At 47.8% G+C, this 26597-nt stretch overlaps 1 protein-coding gene across 6 annotated transcripts in view; it reads left to right on the top strand.

Annotated features, from left to right (window-relative positions):
• The window catches only part of ZNRD2 (zinc ribbon domain containing 2), a 54894-nt gene extending 43648 nt beyond the window's left edge, over window positions 1-11246 (top strand). For all 6 annotated transcript variants that reach the window (XM_063945184.1, XM_063945183.1, XM_063945186.1 and 3 more), the window contains exon 4: window positions 10775-11246. In XM_063945184.1, the coding sequence (XP_063801254.1) occupies window positions 10775-11085 (311 nt within the window). In that variant the 3' untranslated portion in view covers window positions 11086-11246. The remainder of the gene's footprint in view (window positions 1-10774) is intronic.
• Window positions 11247-26597: the final 15351 nt, after the last annotated feature.

Below are 26597 nucleotides of genomic sequence, written 5' to 3'. Positions count from 1 at the left end.
AAAGAATTTATTTCGCAGGTAGTGTACTCTTTCTGGCTTTATCTTATTCATACGCTCTATTGTTGTATTTACTGAAATGTCTTAACAAAAAGGGCAGTAAATCCGTGGACGCTCCTGCATCATGCAGGGCATGCACCAAGGATTTACTTGAGGGGCAAGTTTTACATGATGGTTTGTGTAATGTGTGCCATACCTCTCCCAGTCAGTCCACAGCTCCTGCAACCAATCAGGAGCCACCCTGGGCTAAGTTCTCAACTCTGTTGAGTACTCTGGACCGCCTTACGCCTACTGTGGGATCATCTGTGCCACTACATCCACAAATTGTCCTTCAAGTTAATCCGCCTTGGGTGGATTATTTTGTCTAACCAGTTGCAGCAATTAAACCAATCTTTGGTTAGACCTAAATCTGCTATAGGTCACACTCTTGTCCCTGGGTCATCTAAGCGGGATGCTACTTCCTCACAATCCACGCATCTCTCAGAAGTTTCTGCTGATGAGGATGGGGAACTAACAGTCCTGTCAAACACTCAATGAGATGCTTCTGACGAGGACTCTTCTTTACAGGTTGATGTCCCTGACTTGGTGGTTGCTATTAGACAGATTCTCCAAATATCTGATGATGAGGATTCCACTGTGGTGTCTAAGAAACCTGACAAGTTTAAACGTCAGAAGGTATCTAAAACTCTATTACTACATTCTGACCATTTAGTGGCCATATGCCGAGAACCCTGGTCTGGGCCAGGGAAGAAATCCCCCCTTTCTAAACGGGCTTTAGCTTGATATCCTCTCCCTGCAGAGTTATGTAACAAGTGGGAAAATCCACCGCCAGTGGATTCCCATGTCTCCCGTTTGGTGGTATCTTCTACGCTGCATGTCACTATTGTCACCTCACTAAAGGAACTGACAGATAAACGTGTGGAGGGATGTCTGAAATCTATTTTCTCCCTAACAGGTGCTGTACGTAGACCCACTATTGCTGCCTCCTGGGCGGCAAAATGTATTGAAGCATGGGTTTAGGCACTGGAGGAAGAGCTACCCGAGGAATTATCTGACAAGGCCAGGCAATATCTGTCTCACATTACCACCGCTGCCTAATATATTCAGGAAGCCTCCTCTGAGGCAGGTGTATTGGCGGCTAAGGCGCCTACTACGTCTGTCCTAGCCCACTGTATTCTGTGGTTGAGGTCATGAAAGGTGGACCTGGACTCCAAAAAGATCTTGGAGGTACTCCCTTTTAAGGGAGACGTCTTGTTTGGGAAGACCTAAATAAAATTGTGTCTGATTTAGCGGCTGCAAAACTGCATTTCTCCCAAAACCTACTCCCTCTGCACAAAGGGCAAAAGGTAACACTTTTCGTTCCTTTCGGCCTCATGGGAAAGCAAAAGGTCAGGCATAACCGAGACAGTCTCATGCTACCAAAACCACAAAGCCCAAGACAAAACAGTCCTGGGCTGCCAGTCAGCCTGCTTCTAAACAAGACAAGCCTGCCGCGTGACGGGGCGGGCCTCCCCCTGGGAGATCCCAGGGTGGGAGGCTGACTTCTACAGTTCACCCAGGTCTGGTTAAAGACCACTTCAGATGCATGGGTGCGGGAAGTAGTCTCTCGCTGGTATGCAGTCTCCTTCAAGAGACGTCCTCCTCGTCAGTTTTGCACCACTGTTATCCCTTAGGATCCGTTAAAAGCGCAAGCTCTACATTGGTTGCGAATTCCCTCCTGGATACAGGAGTGGTGGTGCCGGTACCTCTGTCCCAGAGAGGCAAAGGATACTATTCGACCCTGTTTCTAGTTCTGAAACCCAATGGGTCTTTCCGGCCTATACTCAACCTCAAATCTTTGAACAAGTTTGTGAGAGTAGCAAAGTTCCGTATGGAAACTCTGCGCTTAATTGTACTGGCCATGAAACCTGGAGACTATATGGTATCCCTGGATATACAGGATTCATACCTGCATATACCTATTGCCATGTCACATCGGCAATATCTACAGTTTTGTGATTGGCAACATCCACTATCAGTTTCAGGCTCTGCCATTTGGACTGGCTACGGACTCTCTGATCTTCACCAAGGTTATGGCCGTGATGACTGCTCATCTACATTGCCAAGGAATCAGGATCCTGCCGTATCTAGACACCTTGCTGATCCTGGCAAGCTCCCACGATGTCCTTCTCGGTCATCTACAACTGACAGTAAACTTCCTACAAGCCCACAGGTGGCTCATCAATTGAAGTCCTCGCTGGTCCCAGCTCAGAGCATGGTGCACCTGGGGGCACTGCGGACGTGCACAATCAACAGCTGTTTCTGTCTCCAGAGAAGGTCCTGAACATTCAGGACAGAATAAGATGCTTCCTTTGTCGGCCCAGAGTGTCGATACACTCTGCAGTGCAAGTACTGGGTCAGATGGTGTCGGCATTCAACATGGTGGAGTATGCTCCATTTCATTCCCGCCCTCTGCAGAGGTTAATCCTTTCCAAATGGGACAGCCTACCTCATCGGATCAGGTCTCATATGATCACTTTGACTCCGGAGGTTCGTCTGTTGCTGACCTGGTGGCTTCAGGACCAGCAATTAAGCATGGGCCGTCCCTTCTGGATCCCCGATTGGGTTCTGCTGACAACGGCTGCCAACCTGAGGGAATGGGGCGCGGTGTTGGAGCAACACTCTTTTCAGGGTCGGTGGACCAAAGAGGAATCACTCCTCCTGATAAACATTCTGGAGTTGAGGGCAGTGTTCAATGCCTTGTCTCCTGCCCTGTCTCTAGTACAGAACAGGCCTGTTCTAGTACGGTCACACAAAGCCACCACGGTGGCATACATCAACCATCAAGGCGGCAGTTGAAGCCGCATGGCAATGTTGGAAGTCTCAAAAATCCTTCAATGGGCGGAACGCCATCTGCCAACAATATCGGCAGTGTTCATTCCGGGTGTCCTCAACTGGGAAGCGGACTTCCTTAGTCGCCAGGATGTGCACGCCGGAGAGTGGAGTCTTCATCCGGAAGTCTTCCAACTCCTAGCAGACAAGTGGGGCGTACCAGATGTAGACCTGGTGGCGTCTCGACACAATCGCAAAGTTCCGGTCTTCAGATCAAGGACCAGGGATCCTCAAGCAGTGTTCGTGGACGCACTATCCATTCCATGGAACTTTCGACTGCCGTACGTGTTCCCTCCAGTGACACTCCTGCCCAGGGTCCTGTGGAAGTTCAAGCAAGGAGGAGTACTACTTCTAGTCGTTCCAGCGCGGCCCAAACGGCATTGGTTCTCAGACCTGCAGGGTCTAACAATAGAGCGTCCTCTCTTCCTCAACAACCAGGGCCTTTGTCTCTACCCAGACCTGGCCAGTCTGGCTTTGACGGTGTGGCTCTTAAAGCTTCACTTCTAAGGGCAAAATAATTTTCTGAGGCAGTCATCCAAACTATGTTGAAGGCCCTCAAACTTGCATCTGTCCGGATCTATTACAGAGTCTGGAATTCTTATTTCACCTGGTGTGCTGATAAGAACTATGATGTTCACAGATTTAAGACGTCCAGAATCCTGGGTTTCCTGCAACAAGGCTTGGATTTAGGCCTTCGTCTGGCCTCTCTCAAGGTTCACATATCTGCCTTGTCGGTGTGGTTTCAGAGAACAATTGCGTCTATACCTGACGTTCATACATTCACTCAGGGTGTATTGCGGATTCAACCTCCCTATGTCCCTCCTGTGGCTCCATGGGATTTGTCTGTTGTCCTGAATGCCCTGCAAGAGTCTCCATTTGAACTTCTTGAGTCAGTGTTCCTTAAATGGCTTACGGCTAAGGTCTTGTTCTTACTGGCTATTGCCTCTGCCAGAAGGGTGTCGGACCTAGGCGCATTGTCCTGTCGTCCACCCTTTCTGCTATTTCATTGTGACCGAGCAGTTCTTAGAACTCACCCTCGCGTCCGCAGTACAATTGTGCAAGGTGACTACGTGGTCCTCAGTGAACACGTTCATTGGGTTCTATGCTTTTGATACTTTCGCCTCCCGGATTGCTTCCTTTGGATGCCGGGTTCTTATACCCGCTAAGGCGCATCCCCTTCCTTGAAGAACTGCTTTAGGACATCCCCGATGTATTTCCTGTGGAACACAGTGTACCCTGCTGCAGAAAAGGAGATTTATGGTAAAACTTACCAATGTTTAAATCTTTCTGTGAGGTACACTGGGTTCCACAGGGTGCCCACCCTGACGCACCTAGCTTCTATGGGTTTGTATGGCATTAGCCGCTGGTCCCTTCTCCTCCTGTTGTGACTTGTGGTTCTATGTAACTAACATATATCTTCTCTTTTACCTGCTCCTGCATTGGACTGGTTAACGAAACTGAGCTCAGTGCCTGGAGGTGGGGTTATAGAGGAGGCCCCAATGCATCCTGGGACAGCTAAAGCTTTAACCTGTTGGTGCCTGGATCTAGCTCCATCTCTACACCATGATGTATTCCCTGAGGAACCCAGTGTACCTTGCAGAAAGATTTAACAATGGTAAGTCTACCATAAATCTCCTTATCATCCTGTAACCGTCCTTTCTATATCTAAATTGCATGTATTTCTCTTACGTCCTAGAGGATGCTGGGGACTCCGTAAGGACCATGGGGTATAGACGGGCTCCGCAGGAGACATGGGCACTATAAAGAACTTTAGAATGGGTGTGCACTGGCTCCTCCCTCTATGCCCCTCCTCCAGACCTCAGTTAGATCCTGTGCCCAGAGGAGATTGGGTGCATTACAGGGAAGCTCTCCTGAGTTTCTCTGAAAAAGAATTTTGTTAGGTTTTTTATTTTCAGGGAGCACTGCTGGCAACAGGCTCCCTGCATCATGGGACTGAGGAGAGCGAAGCAGACCTACTTAAGTGATAGGCTCTGCTTCTTAGGCTACTGGACACCATTAGCTCCAGAGGGAGTCGGAACGCAGGTCTCCCCTCGCAGTTCGTCCCAGAGCCGCGCCGCCGTCCTCCTCACAGAGCCGGAAGATAGAAGCCGAGTGAGTATAAGAAGAAAAGAAGACTTCTTAGGCGGCAGAAGACTTAAGATCTTCCCTGAGGTAAGCGCGCAGCGGTAACGCTGCGCGTCATTGCTCCCACACACAACACACACTAGCAGGCACTGATGGGTGCAGGGCGCAGGGGAGGTGCCCTGGGCAGCAATAAAAACCTCTAAGTCTGGCATTTATAAGTATATGGGCTGCGGAGGCAGTAATTATAAAAATCCCCCGCCAGTTTTATACATTTGAGCGGGACCGAAGCCCGCCGCTGGAGGTGGCGGAGCTCGATCCCTCAGCACTAACCAGCGCCATTTTCTCCACAGAGAACTGCAGAGAAGCTGGCTCCCCGGTCTCTCCCCTGCTGAACACGTTGACACAGGGCTGAAAAGAGGGTGGTGGGGGGGGGTGCACTTGTAAGGCGCAGTGAGTGTATTACACAGTTAATTATTTTTATATATATATATATATATATATATATATATATATATATATATATAAAAAGTGCTATATTATCTGGTAAATAGTTTCCAGTGTCAGTTGGCGCAGGGTGTGTGCTGGCATTCTCTCTCTCTCTCTCTCTCTCTCTCTCTCTCTCTCTCTCTCTCTCTCTCTCTCTCTCTCTCTCTCTCTCTCTCTCTCTCTCGGGCCTTATTGGGGAACTGTCTCCTTATAACTATATCCCTGTGTGGGTGTCGGTACGAGTGTGTCGGCATGTCTGATGCGGAAGGCTCATCTAAGGAGGAGGTGGAGCAGAGGATTGTGGTGTCTTCGTCGGCAATGCCGACTCATGATTGGTTGGACATGTGGAATGTTTTAAATGCAAATGTGACCTTATTACATAAGAGAATGGACAAAGCAGAGTCCAGGGAAAAAGCAGGGAGTCAATCTACGGCTTCGACTGGGTCACAGGGCCCTTCTGGGTCTCAAAAACGTCCCTTATCCTAAATAGCAGACACTGATACCGACACGGATTCTGACTCCAGTGTCGACTACGATGATGCGAGGTTACACCCAAGGGTGGCCAAAAGTATTAATTATATGATTATTGCAATAAAAGATGTTTTGCATATTACAGATGACCCCTCTGTCCCTGACACGAGGGTGCGCATGTATAAGGAAAAGAAACTTGAGGTAACCTTTCCCCCATCTCATGAGCTGAACGAGTTATTTGAAAAAGCTTGGGAAACTCCAGTCAAAAAGCTGCAGATTCCCAAGAGGATTCTTATGGCGTATCCTTTCCCTGCACAGGACAGGGTACGTTGGGAATCCTCACCCAGGGTGGACAAGGCTTTAACGCGCCTGTCCAAGAAGGTGGTGCTACCGTCTCCAGACACGGCAGCCCTCAAGGATCCTGCTGATCGCAGACAGGAAACTACTTTAAAATCTATTTATACGCATACGGGTGCTTTACTCAGACTGGCAATATCATCGGCATGGGTATGTAGCGCAGTTGCAGCTTGGACAGATACCTTGTCAGCTGACCTTGATACCCTAGACAGGGATACCATTTTATTGACCTTAGGTCACATTAAAGACGCAGTCTTATATATGAGGGACGCTCAAAGAGACGTTGGGCTGCTAGGTTCGAGAGCCAACGCCATGGCGATTTCTGCTAGGCGAGCCCTGTGGACCCGCCAGTGGACGGGTGATGCCGACTCAAAGAAGCATATGGAGGTTTTGCCATACAAAGGTGAAGTTTTATTTGGGGAAGGTCTCGCGGACCTGGTTGCCACAGCTACCGCGGGTAAATCTACCTTTTTGCCTTTTTTGTTCCCCCACAGCAAAAGAAAACTCCACAATATCAGATGCAGTCCTTTCGGTCGCATAAGTCCAGAAGAGGTCGGGGCTCATCTTTCCTCGCCAGAGGTAAGGGTAGAGGGAAGATAACACCTGCTCCGGCTAGTTCCAAGGAGCAGAAGTCCTCCCCGGCTTCTACTAAATCCACCGCATGACGCTGGGGCTCCACTGAGGGAGTCAGCACCGGTGGGGGCACGTCTTCGAGTCTTCAGCCAGGTCTGGGTTCTGTCAGACGTGGATCCTTGGGCGATGGATATTGTATCCCAGGGCTGCAAACTGGAATTCGAAGAGGTGCCCCTTGCCGATTTTTCAAGTCAGCCTTGCCAGCTTCTCCCCCAGAGAGGGAAGTAGTGTTAGCTGCTATTCAAAGCTGTGTCAACAGCAAGTGGTTGTCAGGGTTCCCCTAGTCCAACAGGGGAAAGGGTACTATTCAACCCTGTTCGTGGTCCCGAAGCCGGATGGTTCGGTCAGGCCCATTTTAAATCTAAAATCCCTAAACCTGTACTTGAAAAAGTTCAAATTCAAGATGGAATCGCTTCGGGCGGTGATCTCCAGTCTGGAAGGGGGGGATTTTATGGTATTACTCGACATAAAGGATGCATACCTTCATGTCCCCATATATCCTCCTCATCAGGCGGACCTGAGATTCGCTGTACAGGACTGTCATTACCAGTTTCAGACGTTGCCGTTTGGGCTTTCAACGGCCCTGAGGATTTTCACCAAGGTGATGGCGGAGATGATGGTGCTCCTGCGCAGGCAGGGAGTCACAATTATCCCATACTTGGACGATCTCCTGATAAAAGCGATATCGAGAGATCAATTGCAGAGGAGCGTGTCGCTCTCCCTGAGAGTGCTACAACACCACAGTTGGATTCTCAATCTGCCAAAGTCACAATTGATTCCAACGACTCGACTATCATTCCTAGGCATGATTCTGGACACTGATCAGAAGAGGGTTTTTCTCCCGATGGAAAAAGCCCAGGACCTCCAGAACATGGTCAGAGACTTGCTAAAACCAAAAAGAGTGTCTGTTCATCAATGCACTCGTGTTCTGGGAAAAATGGTGGCAGCCTACGAGGCCATCCCCTTCGGCAGGTTTCATGCAAGGACGTTTCAGTGGGACCTGCTGGACAAGTGGTCCGGGTCCCATCTACAAATACATCAGAAGATAAGCCTGTCCCCCAGGGCCAGGGTGTCTCTCCTGTGGTGGCTGCACAGTGCTCACCTTCTAGAGGGTCGCAGGTTCGGCATTCAAGACTGGGTTCTGGTGACCACGGACGCGAACCTCCGAGGATGGGGAGCAGTCACACAAGGAAGAAATTTTCAGGGGCTATGGTCAAGCCAGGAGGCTTGTCTACACATCAATGTCCTGGAGTTGAGGGCCATATACAACGGTCTACGACAAGCGGAGAATCTTCTTCGCGACCTACCGGTTCTGATTCAATCGGACAACTTCACAGCCATGGCTCGTGTAAACCGCCAAGGAGGGACAAGGAGCAGAGTGGCAATGGCGGAAGCCACCAGGATTCTTCGCTGGGCGGAAAATCATGTAAGCGCTCTGTCAGCGGTCTTCATTCCGGGAGTGGACAACTGGGAAGCAGACTTCCTCAGCAGACACGATCTCCATCCATTAGAGTGGGGACTTCATCAAGAAGTTTTTACAGAGATAACAAGTCTTTGGGGAATTCCTCACATAGACATGATGGCGTCCCGCCTCAACAAGAAGCTTTGGAGGTATTGTGCCAGGTCAAGGGACCCTCAGGCAGTAGCGGTGGACGCCCTGGTGACACCATGGGTGTTTCAGTCGGTCTATGTATTCCCCCCTCTTCCTCTTATCTCAAAAATATTGAGAATCATAAGACTAAAAAGAGTGAAAACAATACTCATTGTTCCAGATTGGCCTCGAAGGGCCTGCTATTCAGATCTTCAGGAGATGCTCACAGAAGATCCGTGGCCTCTTCCTCTCAGGGAGGACCTGTTGCAACAGGGGCCCTGCGTGTTCCAAGACTTACCGCGGTTACGTTTGACGGCATGGTGGTTGAACGCCGAATCCTAGCTGGGAAAGGTATTCCGGAGGAAGTCATCCCTACTCTGATAAAGGCTAGGAAGGAGGTGACGGCGAAACACTATCACCGTATCTGGAGGAAGTATGTATCTTGGTGTGAAGCCATGAATGCTCCTACGGAAGATTTCCATCTGGGCTGTTTTCTCCACTTTCTACAGACAGGAGTGGATATGGGCTTAAAATTGGGCTCCATTAAGGTACAGATTTCGGCCCTGTCTATTTTCTTTCAGAGGGAGTTGGCTTCTCTCCCAGAAGTCCAGACTTTTGTAAAGGGAGTGCTGCACATCCAGCCTCCTTTTGTGGCACCATGGGACCTTAACGTGGTGTTACGGTTCCTGAAGTCTCACTGGTTTGAACCTCTTCAAACGGTTGAATTAAAATTTCTCACTTGGAAGGTGGTCATGATGTTGGCCTTGGCATCTGCAAGGCGGGTGTCCGAATTGGCGGCCTTGTCTCACAAGAGCCCCTATTTGATTTTCCATGCGGATAGAGCAGAGTTGAGGGCTCGTCCTCAATTTTTGCCTAATGTGGTTTCTTCATTTCATATGAACCAACCTATTGTGGCGCCTGTGGCTACGGATGTCTTGGAGGATTCCAAGTCCCTGGATGTAGTCAGGGCCTTAAAAATCTTTGTAGCCAAGACGGCTCGGGTTAGGAAAACAGAAGCACTGTTTGTCCTGTATGCAGCCAACAAAGTTGGCACTCCTGCTTCGAAGCAGACTATTGCTCGCTGGATCTGTAACACGATTCAGCAGGCTCATTCTACGGCAGGCTTGCTGTTACCAAATTCGTTAAAGGCCCATTCCACTAGGAAGGTGGGCTCTTCTTGGGCGGCTGCCCGAGGCGTCTTGGCTTTACAGCTTTGCCGAGCAGCTACCTGGTCGGGTTCAAACACTTTTGCAAGGTTCTATAAGTTTGATACCCTGGCTGATGAGGACCTTGCGTTTGCTCAGTCGATGCTGCAGAGTCGTCCACACTCTCCCACCCGGTCTGGAGCTTTGGTATAAACCCCATGGTCCTTACGGAGTCCCCGGCATCCTCTAGGACGTAAGAGAAAATAAGATTTTAAACCTACCGGTAAATCTTTTTCTCCTAGTCCGTAGAGGATGCTGGGCACCCGTCCCAGTGCGGAAAAAATCTGCAAGGCTTGTATATAGTTGTTGCTTACATAAGGGTTATGTTACAGTTGAGATCAGTCTTTAGCTGATACTGTTTTGTTCATACTGTTAACTGGTTGCATATATTCCAGGTTATACGGTGTGGATGGTGTGGGCTGGTATGAACCTTGCCCTTAGATTTACAAAATCCTTTCCTCGTGTTGTCCATCTCCTCTGGACACAGTTTCTCTAACTGAGGTCTGGAGGAGGGGCATAGAGGGAGGAGCCAGTGCACACCCATTCCAAAGTTCTTTATAGTGCCCATGTCTCCTGCGGAGCCCGTCTATACCCCATGGTCCTTACGGAGTCCCCAGCATCCTCTACGGACTAGGAGAAAAAGATTTACCGGTAGGTTTAAAATCTTATTTTCTTTTAGATTTGCAACTTCTTACATTTAATATCTCTCTGTTATATGCCTTAGGGTGGCCAATTCCGGGCATCGGGATTGAAAAATGGTCAATCCTGGGATTGGCTTGTATCCTGTGTGGCCGCCCCGCACACACAACTCGCTACTACGTGGCGGGTCACTTCCTACGGGTGACAGGCGGCTGGCTGCGTAGCGTGACCTCTGACTTCATGTCACGTTGCGCAGTGGGAGCCAGGAGGAGGGAGTCGGACAGCGTCTGAACCACCTGAGGACGCTCAATGCTGCCCGGCATTACAAAAAACAAAGGGCTTCCTGATCATGAAATTCCCGGGATTGTCCACCCTAATATGCCTATTGCTTTTTCCAGTTACTCTGTCTGATTTTTCTTGTATTTCATTTGTTTTTCAGCCCTCAATCCTCAAGCTGCTCTGTCTCAGGTGCGAGAGCATCGGCTTCCTTTGCAAGACAACCATGTACGAGATCTCCCAACTGCTGCAAGTCCCAGAACAAACATTGTCCCTGTCCCCGAGAATCCTGTTAATACCACCCCTAATGTTCCTGAGCCAATCCTTGTTGCCGAGACTGCACTTCTGGAGAAGATTAGCTGGGCTTCTAATCAACTCAAAGAAACCAGTTCTGTAGAATATAGCTCACAGTTATGTGCGCTTATTGGCACTTGTGCTGAGAGCTTGCGTTCTCTTAAAGACCTTCACCACTGAATGCTAAGATACTGTAGTGCAACTACTTCCTGAAACAGGACTTATTCAGTACCTCACTCGCCAACCTCCAACCCCTTTGTTTTCCAGTTTTCATTGAAATGTCCATCGGTCTGTCTCATTTGATGCTTGTAACAATACTGATTATATAAGCTATCAAACAACTGTTTATTTTGACTCTTTATTTACTGTAAGTGTCTTTATTTCATTTTAGTCTTTGCTGAATTTTCACATACTGTTGTGATATGAGTTCATGTGTAAATTAATATGAAGCCCTCCTTTATGCAGTAAGTACAGTAATCCTGTATACATTGAGTGTGTGTGTGTGTATATATATATATATATATATATATATATATATATATATATATATATACACAATATTCAGAGGGCGCACAACAATATTACTATTTCAAAAGAAATCCAACCAGCGTGACCCAAAAGACAGTAGATTTAATAAAATGAATTAAAATTCTAATACATTAAAATGCAATACAATGGTATAATGTTTCATAAGTAAAATAATCATTTGTACAAAAACATGGTACTTTCTAAAAAGATTTTTTACACAACCCAACGCGTTTCGTCCGCTATGGACTTCATCAGGGGTACAGGTCGTAGCTGGTGATGTAGATGGAGGAAAAGAACAAAAGAGCCCTGGGCAGCAATTAGTTACCTTTTTGGCTCAAATAGCACATAATACAGTGTATAACACTGTATATGTGCAAAACCCCCCGCCATTAGCATTATAAAAAGCGGGAGAAGCCCGCCGCTGAGGGGGCGGGGCTATCTTCCTCAGCACAGCCAGCGCCATTTTCTCTTCACAGCTCCGCTAGAAGGACGCTCCCCAGGCTCTCCCCTGCAGTATCCAGTACAACAAGGTTAAAGAGAGGGGGGGCACATAAATTTAGGCGCAATTTGTGTTAATTAGCAGCTATTGGGAAAAATCACTCAGTATAGTGAAAATCCCTGTGTTATATAGCGCTGTGGTGTGTGCTGGCATACTCTCTCTCTGTCTCCCCAAAGGACTTTGTGGGGTCCTGTCCTCAGGCAGAGCATTCCCTGTGTGTGTGTGGTGTGTCGGTACGGCTGTGTCGACATGTTTGCTGAGGAGGGCTACGTGGAGGCGGAGCAGGAGCCGATAAGTGTGATGTTGCCCCCTACGGGGCTGACACCGGAGTGGATGGATATGTGGAAGGTATTAACCGACAGTGTCAACTCTTTACATAAAAGGTTCGATGACGTAACAGCCTTGGGACAGCCGGCATCTCAGCCCGCACCTGCCCAGGCGTCTCAGAGGCCATCAGGGGCTCAAAAACGCCCGCTAGCTCAGATGGCAGACACAGATGTCGACACGGAGTCTGACTCCAGTGTAGACGAGGATGAGACAAATGTACAGTCCACAAGGGCCATCCGATGCATGATTACGGCAATGAAAAATGTGTTGCACATTTCTGACATTAACCCGGTTACCACTAAAAAGGGTATTATGTTTGGGGAGAAAAAGCAGCCAGTGACTTTTCCCCCATCTGATGAATTAAATGAATTGTGTGAAGAAGCGTGGTGTTCCCCTGATAAGAAACTAGTGGTTTCTAAGAGGTTACTGATGGCGTACCCTTTCCCGCCAACGGATAGGTTACGCTGGGAGACATCCCCTAGGGTGGACAAGGCGCTCACACGATTATCTAAAAGGGTGGCACTGCCGTCTCAGGATACGGCCGCCCTAAAGGAGCCTGCAGATAGAAAGCAGGAGGCTATCCTGAAGTCTGTATATACACACTCAGGTACTATACTGAGACCTGCTATTGCTTCAGCATGGATGTGTAGTGCTGCAGCAGCATGGTCTGATACCCTGTCAGACAACATTGATACCCTCGACAGGGATGCTATATTGCTAACCATAGAGCATATAAAGGACGTCGTCTTGTATATGAGGGATGCACAGAGGGACATTTGCCGGCTGGCATCTAGAATTAATGCAATGTCCATTTCTGCCAGGAGAGTATTATGGACTCGGCAGTGGACAGGTGATGCTGATTCTAAAAGGCACATGGAGGTTTTGCCTTATAAGGGTGAGGAATTGTTTGGGGACGGTCTCTCGGACCTCGTATCCACAGCAACAGCTGGGAAGTCGACTTTTTTACCTCGGGTTCCCTCACAGCCTAAGAAAGCACCGTATTATCAAGTACAGTCCTTTCGGCCTCAGAAAGGCAAGCGGGTCAGAGGCGCATCCTTTCTGCCCAGAGGCAGGGGTAGAGGAAAAAAGCTGCACCAGACAGCCAGTTCCCAGGAACAAAAATCCTCCCCTGCTTCCACTAAGTCCACCGCATGACGCTGGGGCTCCACAGGTGGAGCCAGGTGCGGTGGGGGCGCGTCTCCGGAACTTCAGCGACCAGTGGGTTCGCTCACAGGTGGATCTCTGGGTTCTACAAGTGGTATCTCAGGGATACATGCTGGAGTTCGAGGTGACTCCCCCTCGCCGTTACCTCAAATCAGCCTTGCCAGCGGCTCCCAGGGAAAGGGAGGTAGTGCTGGCGGCTATTCACAAGCTGTACCTTCAGCAGGTGATAATCAAGGTTCCCCTCCTTCAACAGGGACGGGGTTACTATTCCACAATGTTTGTGGTACCGAAACCAGACGGTTCGGTGAGACCCATTCTAAATTTAAAATCCTTGAACACTTATGTAAGGAAGTTCAAGTTCAAAATGGAATCGCTCAGGGCGGTTATTGCAAGCCTGGAAGAGGGGGATTTTATGGTGTCGCTGGACATCAAGGACGCTTATCTGCATGTCCCCATTTACCCACCTTACCAGGAGTACCTCAGGTTTGTGGTACAGGACTGTCCTTACCAATTCCAGACGTTGCCGTTTGGTCTGTCCACGGCACCGAGGGTATTTACCAAGGTAATGGCCGAAATGATGATACTCCTTCGCTAGAAGGGAGTTATAATTATCCCGTACTTGGACGATCTCCTTATAAAGGCGAGGTCCAAGGAACAGTTGTTAGTCAACGTAGCACTATCTCGGGAAGTGCTGCAACAGCACGGCTGGATTCTGAATATCCCAAAGTCACAGCTGATTCCTGCGACGCGTCTCCTGTTCTTGGGCATGATTCTGGACACAGAACAGAAGAAGGTGTTTCTCCCGGTGGAGAAGGCCCAGGAATTGTCATCTCTGGTCAGGGACCTCCTGAAACCAAAACAGGTGTCGGTGCATCACTGCACGCGAGTCCTGGGAAAGATTGTAGCTTCTTACGAAGCAATTCCCTTCGGCAGGTTCCATGCAAGGATCTTTGAGTGGGATCTGTTAGACAAGTGGTTCGGATCGCATCTTCAGATGCATCGGCTGATCACCCTGTCCCCGAGGGCCAGGGTGTCTCGGCTGTGGTGGCTGCAGAGTGCTCATCTTCTCGAGGGCCGCAGATTCGGCATACAGGACTGGGTCCTGGTGACCACGGATGCAAGCCTCCGAGGTTGGGGGGCAGTCACTCAGGGAAGGAACTTCCAAGGACAATGGTCAAGTCAGGAGACTTCCCTTCACATAAATATTCTGGAACTAAGGGCCATTTACAACGCCCTGAGTCAAGCAGAACCCCTGCTTCAAAACCAACCGGTGCTGATTCAGTCAGACAACATCACGGCGGTCGCCCATGTAAACCAACAGGGCGGCACAAGAAGCAGGATGGCGATGGCAGAAGCCACAAGGATTCTTTGATGGGCGGAGAATCACGTGCTAGCACTGTCAGCAGTGTTCATTCCGGGAGTGGACAACTGGGAAGCAGACTTCCTCAGCAGGCACGACCTCCACCCGGGAGAGTGGGGACTTCATCCAGAAGTCTTCACGCTGATTGTAAATCGTTGGGAACGGCCACAGGTAGACATGATGGCGTCCCGCCTCAACAAAAAGCTAAAAAAATATTGCGCCAGGTCAAGAGACCCTCAGGCGATAGCTGTGGACGCACTAGTGACACCGTGGGTGTACCAGTCGGTTTATGTGTTCCCTCCTCTTCCTCTCATACCCAAGGTACTGAGGATTGTAAGAAAGAGAGGAGTAAGAACTATACTCATCGTTCTGGATTGGCCAAGAAGAACTTGGTACCCAGAACTACAAGAAATGATCTCAGAGGACCCATGGCCTCTGCCTCTCAGACAGGACCTGTTACAGCAGGGGCCCTGTCTGTTCCAAGACAGAGGAATTCCAGCTGGGTCGATTCCTGCACTTCCTACAGTCAGGAGTGACTATGGGCCTAAAATTAGGATCCATAAAGGTCCAGATTTCGGCCCTATCTATTTTCTTTCAAAAAGAACTGGCTTCACTGCCTGAAGTTCAGACGTTTGTTAAGGGAGTGCTGCATATTCAGCCCCCTTTTGTGCCTCCAGTGGCACCTTGGGATCTTAACGTTGTGTTGGATTTCCTGAAATCCCACTGGTTTGAGCCACTTAAGACCGTGGAGCTAAAATATCTCACGTGGAAAGTGGTCATGCTATTGGCCTTAGCTTTGGCTAGGCGTGTGTCAGAATTGGCGGCTTTGTCGTGTAAAAGCCCTTATCTGATCTTCCATATGGACAGGGCAGAATTGAGGACTCGTCCCCAATTTCTCCCTAAGGTGGTATCAGCGTTTCATTTGAACCAACCTATTGTGGTGCCTGCGGCTACTAGGGACTTGGAGGACTCCAAGTTACTAGAAGTAGTCAGGGCTTTGAAAATCTATGTAGCCAGGACGGCTGGAGTCAGGAAAACTGACTCGCTGTTTATCCTGCATGCGCCCAACAAGCTGGGTGCTCCTGCTTCAAAGCAAACTATTGCGCGCTGGATCTGTAACACGATTCAGCAAACTCATTCTGCGGCAGGATTGCCGCATCCTAAATCAGTAAAAGCCCATTCCACAAGGAAGGTGGGCTCTTCTTGGGCGGCTGCCCGAGGGGTCTCGGCTTTACAGCTTTGCCAAGCTGCTACTTGGTCGGGTTCAAACACATTTGCTAAGTTATACAAGTTTGATACCCTGGCTGAGGAGGACCTTGCCTTTGCTCATTCGGTGCTGCAGAGTCTTCCGCACTCTCCCGCCCGTTTGGGAGCTTTGGTATAATCCCCATGGTCCTTACGGAGTTCCCAGCATCCACTAGGACGTCAGAGAAAATAAGAATTTACTCACCGGTAATTCTATTTCTCGTAGTCCGTAGTGGATGCTGGACGCCCGTCCCAAGTACGGCCTCTCTGCAATACATGTGTATAGTTATTGCTTAACTAAAGGGTTATTGTTATGAGCCATCTGTTACTGAGGCTCAGTTGTTGTTCATACTGTTAACTGGGTATGGTTATCACGAGTTGTACAGTGTGATTGGTGTGGCTGGTATGAGTCTTACCCTGGATTCCAAATCCTTTCCTAGTAATGTCAGCTCTTCCGGGCACAGTTTCCCTAACTGAGGTCTGGAGGAGGGGCATAGAGGGAGGAGCCAGTGCACACCAGATATAGTACCTAATCTTTCTTTTAAGAGTGCCCAGTCTCCTGCGGAGCCCGTCTATTCCCCATGGTCCTTACGGAGTTCCCAGCATCCATTACGGACTACGAGAAATAGAATTACCGGTGAGTAAATTCTTATTTTTTCCTATGTATATTTTCATATATTATGTTGCCGAGGGTGGGTAAGGGCGCCCCCTCCCTCCATTTTTTCCTCAGGTTTTCATAATTCTGGCTGGCTCATTGGCGGTCTATGACGGCCTCTGTGCTTGCTTGAACCGGTTGTTCTCGTTTTCTGAAGTTATGATTGTCCTTAGCAGGACTTTCTTTCACAATGTTAATGTTATATTTTGTGTGTTTTCTATGTTTCTGTCCCTCTTTTCTTCTCCCCCTCCCTTTCTCCTCCTAATGTGTCCACCCCGGTATGATTTGTATCTGTTTTTCAGCGGCTGTAGATATCATGATTACTGCACAGGTTTTCAGGTTTTCCCAGTTCATTTGATGCATGGCTAGTTTGAGTGTCGGCACGTGGAATGTGGGAGGGATTAACTCCCCAGCTAAACGCAGAAAGATTTTGCTCTACCTTCGGAAGGTGGGGATGGATGTTGTTTTCATTTAGGAATCTCACCTTATGCCAAATGAGGTGGTAAAACTGAACACTATGGGTTGGTCTGTGGTAGCCTCTTCCTCCTTCTCTTCTAAGGCTAGGGGAGTGATTATTTTAGCACGGCACACGGTCCCTATCTCTGTCCATGCGATTTTAGATGACACTCAGGGTCGGTATGTACTGGCAGATGTCACATTGTATGCATCCAGGTTCCTACTTTGTAATATCTATGCTCCCAATCAGTACTCTAAGCAATTTTATGCGAACATGGGCACTAAGCTACTCTGAAATTCCTATAATCTTGGGTGGAGATTTTAATTTATATTCTTCTCCAACCTTGGATAAATCCCCCCCCTCGCGCTCCCCCCTCGTTACCACGCATTGGTATCCCCTATATTTGCTCGCAGTTGTCCTTAGTGGATGTGTGGCGCGCATGCTACCCATTAGAAAGGGAATTTACATGCCTCTCAGCTGCGCACCACACGTTCTCGAGGATTGATTATCTGCTGTTATCTGACTCCTTTTTCTCAAAAGTGGCTGACTCTAAAATTGAGGATATCTGTATTTCGGACCATGCTTTATGCTGGATGAAATTGATGCTCCTCTCAGAAAAATCCCCTTTTCGCTCCTGGCACTTCCCCTCTCATTTAAGTGGCTCTCTGAAATTCCGCTCCTCATTAGATGCAGCGTGGCTGGTTTATCATACGCACAATGGAGAAACCCTAAGCGATGATCCTGCTCTTTTCTGGCAGGCGTCAAAATCAGTTATTCGGGGGCACATTATGTCCTATAGTAAAAAAAAGGGATTTAGATTTAAACTCACAATATTTGGAAGCCCAGGCGGCTCTTACTCTCTCTTTTCAGGAATTTAAATCCTCCCCCTCCCCTTCTACTACGGAACGGTACCTTACACAAAAAACACTGTTTGATACCCTACTTTCTCAAATGGAAGCTAAATATTCATTTTCAAGAGACTGTGGCATTTACAGATATGGCAATAAGTCTGGCAAACTGTTATCCCGTTTGTTAAAAGGCAGACACCCTAAAGTGGTCATTCACTCTCTGCTCACCCAAGGTGGGGATAGAGTACGGACCTCAGCCGAGATTGCTGAGGTGCTACAGTCTTTTTATACCACTCTTTATGCACGTCCTGTTATTAACCAGACCCACAAGTCTAGCTTTTGGTCTTCTACTGATCTGCCTCAAATGTCAGAGTCGCACTGTACCTCTCTTCTTGCATCTATCACCACTGAGGAAGTTTCTTTAGCAATAGCTGGACTGAAGACTGGGAAGACTCCGGGCCCTGACGGTTTTGCCAATGACTACTATAAAATTCTATCTACTAGACTGTGCGAACCTCTTTCTGTCTTATTTAATTCTTTTATGCAGGGTGCTTCCTTGCCCCAATATTTTACTTCCGCGGTCATAAAAGTTATCCCGAAGCCTGGCCGGGATCCTGAGTCTCCCAGTTCTTATCGTCCGATCTCCCTTCTAAACACGGATTATAAATTGTTCACTAAAATCCTCTCGAATAGACTCAAATTCATAGTCCCTGATATAGTTCATACAGACCAGACTGGATTTGTCTGGGGTCGGCAATCAGTGAGCAATATCCGAAAGGTCTTGACTGTTATGCAGGCCTTTCAGCTTTCCAAACCCACTGACACTAATGTATTATTGTCACTTGATGCCGAAAAGGCGTTCGACCTGGTCACCTGGGACCATCTGTATGAAACGCTTCACCGCTTTGGTGCACCTGAGGACTTTGTCTCTCTTATTTCCCGATTATATGAATCTCCCTCCACTCAAGTTTTGGGGAATGGTATCCTCTCATCCCCTTTTCTTATCCAGAGTGGCACACGTCAGGGCTGCCCCTTGTCACCTTTATTATTTGCCTTAGCTTTAGAACCCCTAGCTGTTTCCCTGAGAAATTCTCCCAGATTTACAGGCATAAAAATAATGGACACCATGGTAAAATTACCACTATGCTGACGACATGCTTCTATTTATTTCTCAGCCTGATACGTCCATCCCTGCGATTGTCTCCCTGATTGAACAATTTGGTTCCTTTGCGGGATACAGAATTAATATATCTAAATCCGAGCTTCTCCTCCTTTCAGGAGACTCTTCCCTCTTTCCATTACACCCGGTCCTGTCCCGATTCCCAGTGGCTCGAGAGAGTCTTAGATATTTAGGAGTTCAGATCCCTACTTCCCTCCCGGATCTATATGCGGTTAATTTTGGTCCTATTTTGTCCAAGGTGTCTAAAATCCTTACAGACTGGGCGTCTCTGCCCTTGTCTCTTATGGGTCGCGCAGAAGTTATTAAATCTGTTGTTTTTCCCAAGATTGCTTATTTTCTTCTTATGCTCCCTATTGCCCTTGTTGAGAAAGATGTCCTTTTTCTTAAACAGTGTTTCACTAGATTTCTATGGGCAGGTAAACGACCAAGAGTCCCCTGCACTAGGTTACAGCTATTACGTGAAGAGGGAGGTATGGGAATCCCGGATCCTGTTCTATTTAGTAGAGCAGCGATGTACCGCTATATCACAGACTGGCTTTGGGGCAGATGAGTATTTACGAACTTGCCACTTGAACTGGCCGTATTCCATCCTTTCTCCCCTGCTGCACTCTTACACACCCCAAACTCCCGTCTCCCATCTGAGATAAAACATAATATTCTATTTTGGCATACATATCAAGCATGGCAGGCCACTCACACTAAAGCCCAGAGAAAACCTGACACCTCTCTTCACACTACGTTTTGGGGTAACCCATGTTTCCTTCCTGGCCTTGATAACGCACATTTTTTGAGTTGGAGAGAAAAGGATATCGCAGCTATTAGAGACATATACGACCCAGGAGGCAACGCAGTGCTTTCTTTCTCTGATATCCAGATAAAATTTGGTATTTCCCACCGGGAATTTTTTATGTACCTGCAGGATAGACACTTTGCTCAATCCCAGTCTCACCCAATGATTTCTGAGGCTACCACAGACCCGCTGCGCACCTTAATGGTGCTTACTAAAGATTGTCCTTACCATCTTAGTTACTTCAGAAACACCTTTAGGGTCTCATATAGAGACCGGCTCTGGGATTCCGCGTTGTCTTCATGGGCCAGAGATATCCCCAATATGGGATCGTGCGCTGAATTGTTAGATAACATTTTACCCACTTTTAGGTTCTTATACTCTGCCTCTTTGCAAGAGGTTCACTTGAAGACGCTCCAAAGGGCATATATAGCGCCTAATCAGAGGGCACACATTGTCCCAGACGACACTGGCTGTTGCATCAAATGTACTGCGCAGAGTGCCACCTTGTACCACAATATGTGGTCTTGCCGGAAAATATCTAAGTTTTGGTACAAGGTGGTCGCTTATCTCAACACAGTATTTAACTTACGGTTAATAAAACGCCCGAGGGCTTGTTTGCTACTTGATTTTAGGGAGTGGTCTATTGGGCCTGAATATAGACATTGTTCCGGTACACTCTGTTATCCTGACAATTGCCAAGAAACAAATTCTTAATAATTGGATCAAACCGTCTACCCCTTCTTTGATGGCTGTGAAACACATGACCCTCCGGATTATTTATTTTGAGAGGCGTGCTACTCTTCCTGATATTGAATTGGGGGTCAGGCGGTTTGCCAAGAAGTGGGAGAGGTATATTGATTAGTGATGAGCGGGTTCGGATCCTCGGGATCCAAACCCGCCCGAACTTCACCTTTTTTTTCACGGGTCCGAGCGACTCGGATCCTCCCGCCTTGCTCGGTTAACCCGAGCGCGCCCGAACGTCATCATCCCGCTGTCGGATTCTCGCGAGATTCGGATTCTATATAAGGAGGCGCGCGTCGCCGCTATTTTCACACGTGCATTGAGATTGATAGGGAGAGGACGTGGCTGGGGTCCTCTCCGTTATAGTAGAAAAGACTGAGTGACTTAGTTATAATTGTGGGGAGGATTGGGGACGGGGAGCAGCTGTTAGGGAGTACAGTGCAGGGTTTTGATTATAATACCAGTGAGTTTAATCCGTTGTTTCTCTGCCTGAAAAAAACGCTCCACCATATCTGTGCTCACTCGGTGTGCTGCACTGCTGCATATATCTGTGCTGAGTGCACTGCTCACACTGCCTAATTGTGGGGACTGGGGAGCAGTTATAGCAGGAGTACAGTGCACAGTTTTGCTGACAGTGACCACCAGTCCAGTATACGTTTGTCTGCCTGAAAAACACTCCTGTGGTGGCTTTTTTTTTCTTCATACTAGTTTAGCAGTCTGCTGACAGTGTCCACCAGGTCAGTTATTATTATACAGTATATTATATATATATATAGCAGTGCGGTAGGCCACGGCTGTACCTACCTCTGTGACGTCAGTGCACTCGTCGTCCATAAGTAATATAATACTATAGTATCCATCCATCTACATTGTATACCTGTGGTGGTTTTTTTTTTTCTTCATACTAGTTTAGCAGTCTGCTGACAGTGTCCACCAGGTCCGTTATTATTATTATACAGTATATTATATATATATATATATATATATATATATATATATATATATATATAGCAGTACGGTAGGCCACGGCTGTACCTACCTCTGTGTCGTCAGTGCACTCGTCGTCCATAAGTAATATAATACTATACTATCCATCCATCTACATTGTATACCTGTGGTGGCTTTTAGTTGTGCGCATTAATATATGGAGAACAAAAATGTGGAGGTTAAAAAAATAGGGAAAGATCAAGATCCACTTCAACCTCGTGCTGAAGCTGCTGCCACTAGTCATGGTCGAGACGATGAAATGCCATCAGCGTCGTCTGCCAAGGCCGATGCCCAATGTCATAGTACAGAGCATGTAAAATCCAAAACACAAAAGATCAGTAAAATGACCCAAAAATCAAAATTAAAAGCATCTGAGAAGCGTAAACTTGCCAATATGCCATTTACGACACGGAGTGGCAAGGAACGGCTGAGGCCCTGGCCTATGTTCATGGCTAGTGGTTCAGCTTCACATGAGGATGGAAGCACTCATCCTCTCGCTAAAAAAAAGAAAAGACTTAAGCTAGCAAAAGCACAGCAAAGAACTGTGCGTTCTTCGAAATCACAAATCCCCAAGGAGAGTCCAATTGTGTCGGTTGCGATGCCTGACCTTCCCAACACTGGACGGGAAGAGCTTGCGCCTTCCACCATTTGCACGCCCCCTGCAAGTGCTGGAAGGAGCACTTGCAGTCCAGTTCCTGATAGTCAAATTGAAGATGTCAGTGTTGAAGTACACCAGGATGAGGATATGGGTGTTGCTGGCGCTGGGGAGGAAATTGACAAGGAGGATTCTGATGGTGATGTGGTTTGTTTAAGTCAGGCACCCGGGGAGACACCTGTTGTCCGTGGGAGGAATATGGCCATTGACATGCCTGGTCAAAATACAAAAAAAATCAGCTCTTCAGTGTGGAATTATTTCAACAGAAATGTGGACAACTGGTGTCAAGCCGTGTGTTGCCTTTGTCAAGCTGTAATAAGTAGGGGTAAGGACGTTAACCACCTCGGAACATCCTCCCTTATACGTCACCTGCAGCGCATTCATAATAAGTCAGTGACAAGTTCAAAAACTTTGGGCGACAGCGGAAGCAGTCCACTGACCAGTAAATCCCTTCCTCTTGTAACCAAGCTCCCGCAAACCACACCACCAACTCCCTCAGTGTCAATTTCCTCCTTACCCAGGAAAGCCAATAGTCCTGCAGGCCATGTCACTGGCAAGTCTGACTAGTCCTCTCCTGCCTGGGATTCCACCGATGCATCCTTGAGTGTAACGCCTACTGCTGCTGGCACTGCTGTTGTTGCTGCTGGGAGTCGATCGTCATCCCAGAGGGGAAGTCGGAAGACCACTTGTACTACTTCCAGTAAGCAATTGACTGTCCAACAGTCCTTTGCGAGGAAGATGAAATATCACAGCAGTCATCCTGTTGCAAAGCGGATAACTCAGGCCTTGACAACTATGTTGGTGTTAGACGTGCGTCCAGTATCCGCCGTTAGTTCATGGGGAACTAGAGAATTGCTTGAGGTAGTGTGCCCCCGTTACCAAATACTATCTAGGTTCCACTTCTCTAGGCAGGCGATACAGAGAATGTACACGGACGTCAGAAAAAGAGTCACCAGTGTCCTAAAAAATGCAGTTGTACCCAATGTCCACTTAACCACGGACATGTGGACAAGTGGAGCAGGGCAGACTCAGGACTATATGACTGAGACAGCCCACTGGGTAGATGTATTGCCTCCCGCTGCAAGAACAGCAGCGGCGGCACCAGTAGCAGCATCTCGCAAACGCCAACTCGTTCCTAGGCAGGCTACGCTTTGTATCACCGCTTTCCAGAATACGCACACAGCTGAAAACCTCTTACGGCAACTGAGGAAGATCATCGCAGAATGGCTTACCCCAATTGGACTCTCCTGGGGATTTGTGGCATCGGACAACGCCAGCAATATTGTGCGTGCATTACATCTGGGCAAATTCCAGCACGTCCCATGTTTTGCACATACCTTGAATTTGGTTGTGCAGAATTATTTAAAAAAACGACAGGGGCGTGCAAGAGATGCTGTCGGTGGCCAGAAGAATTGCGGGCCACTTTCGGCGTACAGGCACCGCGTACAGAAGACTGGAGCACCACCAAAAACACCTGAACCTGCCCTGCCATCATCTGAAGCAAGAGGTGGTAACGAGGTGGAATTCAACCCTCTATATGCTTCAGAGGATGGAGGAGCAGCAAAAGGCCATTCAAGCCTATACATCTGCCCACGATATAGGCAAAGGAGGTGGAATGCACCTGTCTCAAGCGCAGTGGAGAATGATTTCAACGTTGTGCAAGGTTCTGCAACCTTTTGAACTTGCCACACGTGAAGTCAGTTCAGACACTGCCAGCCTGAGTCAGGTCATTCCCCTCATCAGGCTTTTGCAGAAGAAGCTGGAGGCATTGAAGGAGGAGCTAAAACAGAGCGATTCCGCTAGGCATGTGGGACTTGTGGATGGAGCCCTTCATTCGCTTAACCAGGATTCATGGGTGGTCAATCTGTTGAAATCAGAGCACTACATTTTGGCCACCGTGCTCGATCCTAGATTTAAAACCTACGTTGGATCTCTCTTTCCGGCAGACACAAGTCTGCAGAGGTTCAAAGACCTGCTGGTGAGAAAATTGTCAAGTCAAGCGGGACGCGACCCGTCAACATCTCCTCCACATTCTCCCGCAACTGGGGGTGCGAGGAAAAGGCTACGAATTCCGAGCCCACCCGCTGGCGGTGATGCAGGGCAGTCTGGAGCGACTGCTGATGCTGACATCTGGTCCGGACTGAAGGACCTGCCAACGATTACTGACATGTCGTCTACTGTCATTGCATATGATTCTGTCACCATTGAAAGAATGGCGGAGGATTATATGAGTGACCGCATCCAAGTAGGCACGTCACAGTCCGTACGTATACTGGCAGGAAAAAGAGGCAATTTGGAGGCCCTTGCAGAAACTAGCTTTATTCTACCTAAGTTGCCCTCCCTCCAGTGTGTACTCCGAAAGAGTGTTTAGTGCCGCCGCTCACCTTGTCAGCAATCAGCGTACGAGGTTACTTCCAGAAAATGTGGAGAAGATGATGTTCATTAAAATGAATTATAATCAATTCCTCCATGGAGACATTCACCAGCAGCAATTGCCTCCAGAAAGTACACGGGGACCTGAGATGGTGGATTCCAGTGGGGACGAATGAATAATCTGTGAGGAGGGGGATGTACACAGTGAAAGGGTGATGAATCGGACGATGATGATGTGGACATCTTGCCTCTGTAGAGCCAGTTTGTGCAAGGAGAGATTGATTGCTTCTTTTTTGGTGGGGGCCCAAACCAACCAGTCATTTCAGTCACAGTCGTGTGGCAGACCCTGTCGCTGAAATGATGGATTCGTTAAAGTGTGCATGTCCTGTTTATACAAACTAAGGGTGGGTGGGAGGGCCCAAGGACAATTCCATCTTGCACCTCTTTTTTTTCTTTCATTTTTCTTTGCGTCATGTGCTGTTTGGGGAGTATTTTTTTGAAGGGCCATCCTGCGTGACACTGCAGTGCCACTCCTAGATGGGCCAGGTGTTTGTGTCGGCCACTAGGGTCGCTTAGCTTAGTCACACAGCTACCTCATTGCGCCTCTTTTTTTCTTTGCGTCGTGCTGTTTGGGGAGTATTTTTTTGAAGGGCCATCCTGCCTGACACTGCAGTGCCACTCCTAGATGGGCCAGGTGTTTGTGTCGGCCACTTGTGTCGCTTAGCTTAGCCATCCAGCGACCTCGGTGCAAATTTTAGGACTAAAAATAATATTGTGAGGTGTTCAGAATAGACTGTAAATGAGTGGAAATTATGGTTATTGAGGTTAATACTATGGGATCAAAATGACCCCCAAATTCTATGATTTAAGCTGTTTTTTTAGGGTTTTTTGAAAAAAACACCCGAATCCAAAACACACCCGAATCCGACAAAAAAAATTCGGTGAGGTTTTGCCAAAACGCGTTCGAACCCAAAACACGGCCGCGGAACCGAACCCAAAACCAAAACACAAAACCCGAAAAATTTCCGGTGCACATCACTAATATTGATACTCTAGACCCGGATATACAGTCGTTCATCTATAAACTTTTTGAGACCACAACGTGGTATCTATATAGACAAATCGATAGGGCCTCTTGACAACCTAGGCCCATGTACTGTTCCTTTGGAACCCCCTGCTGTTTTCTTAGGAAATGCAATTATATTAATTTTAATACCCCCATGCTGTATGTTTAGTCTGATGCCATATGGGTACTGAACCTTCTCTTTGGTTAGAATGGCTAACCATGCCTGAATTACTTCTTTAATATTTTTACTTAGGACTTCTGTGGCCGCTACTCATTCATGATATGATTATACTTGTATTGTTTTCCCCATTTGTTTCTCCCCCCCCCCCCCCCCTCCTGTCTGTCTTCTTTACTGACCTCTCGGATATACTGATGTCCTGTGAATCCTCAGGTAGAATTGTATGCTTAGCCTTAGGTATATGGTGATTTCTTATGCTAAGATGCACGTCGGTAATGTTTTCATCATTTCCTAGACCTCATGTAGGTTAAGATTGTTTATCCTTTACCTCTTACTCAAGCCTACAAGTACCGACTATGTATCTGTGGTTTCACTGATGTGGCTTAAAAGCACCTTACGATGGATTATTGTAACTATACCGGTTTCTCTCCGGTTTTTGGTATGTCTGTATCATGAAGGTCTTCCCTGTTCTTGTATTTCTATAAAAAATCTAATAAAAATTGTTGAATTAAAAAAATAAGATTTTACTTACCGATAAATCTATTTCTCGTAGTCCGTAGTGGATGCTGGGGACTCCATCAGGACCATGGGGATAGCGGCTCCGCAGGAGACAGGGCACAAAAGTAAAAGCTTTAGGAT

Source organism: Pseudophryne corroboree, chromosome 11 (assembly GCF_028390025.1).
Source record: "Pseudophryne corroboree isolate aPseCor3 chromosome 11, aPseCor3.hap2, whole genome shotgun sequence".
In the NCBI taxonomy this organism is placed as follows: domain Eukaryota; kingdom Metazoa; phylum Chordata; class Amphibia; order Anura; family Myobatrachidae; genus Pseudophryne; species Pseudophryne corroboree.
This window is presented reverse-complemented; position numbering and strand designations above follow the sequence as displayed.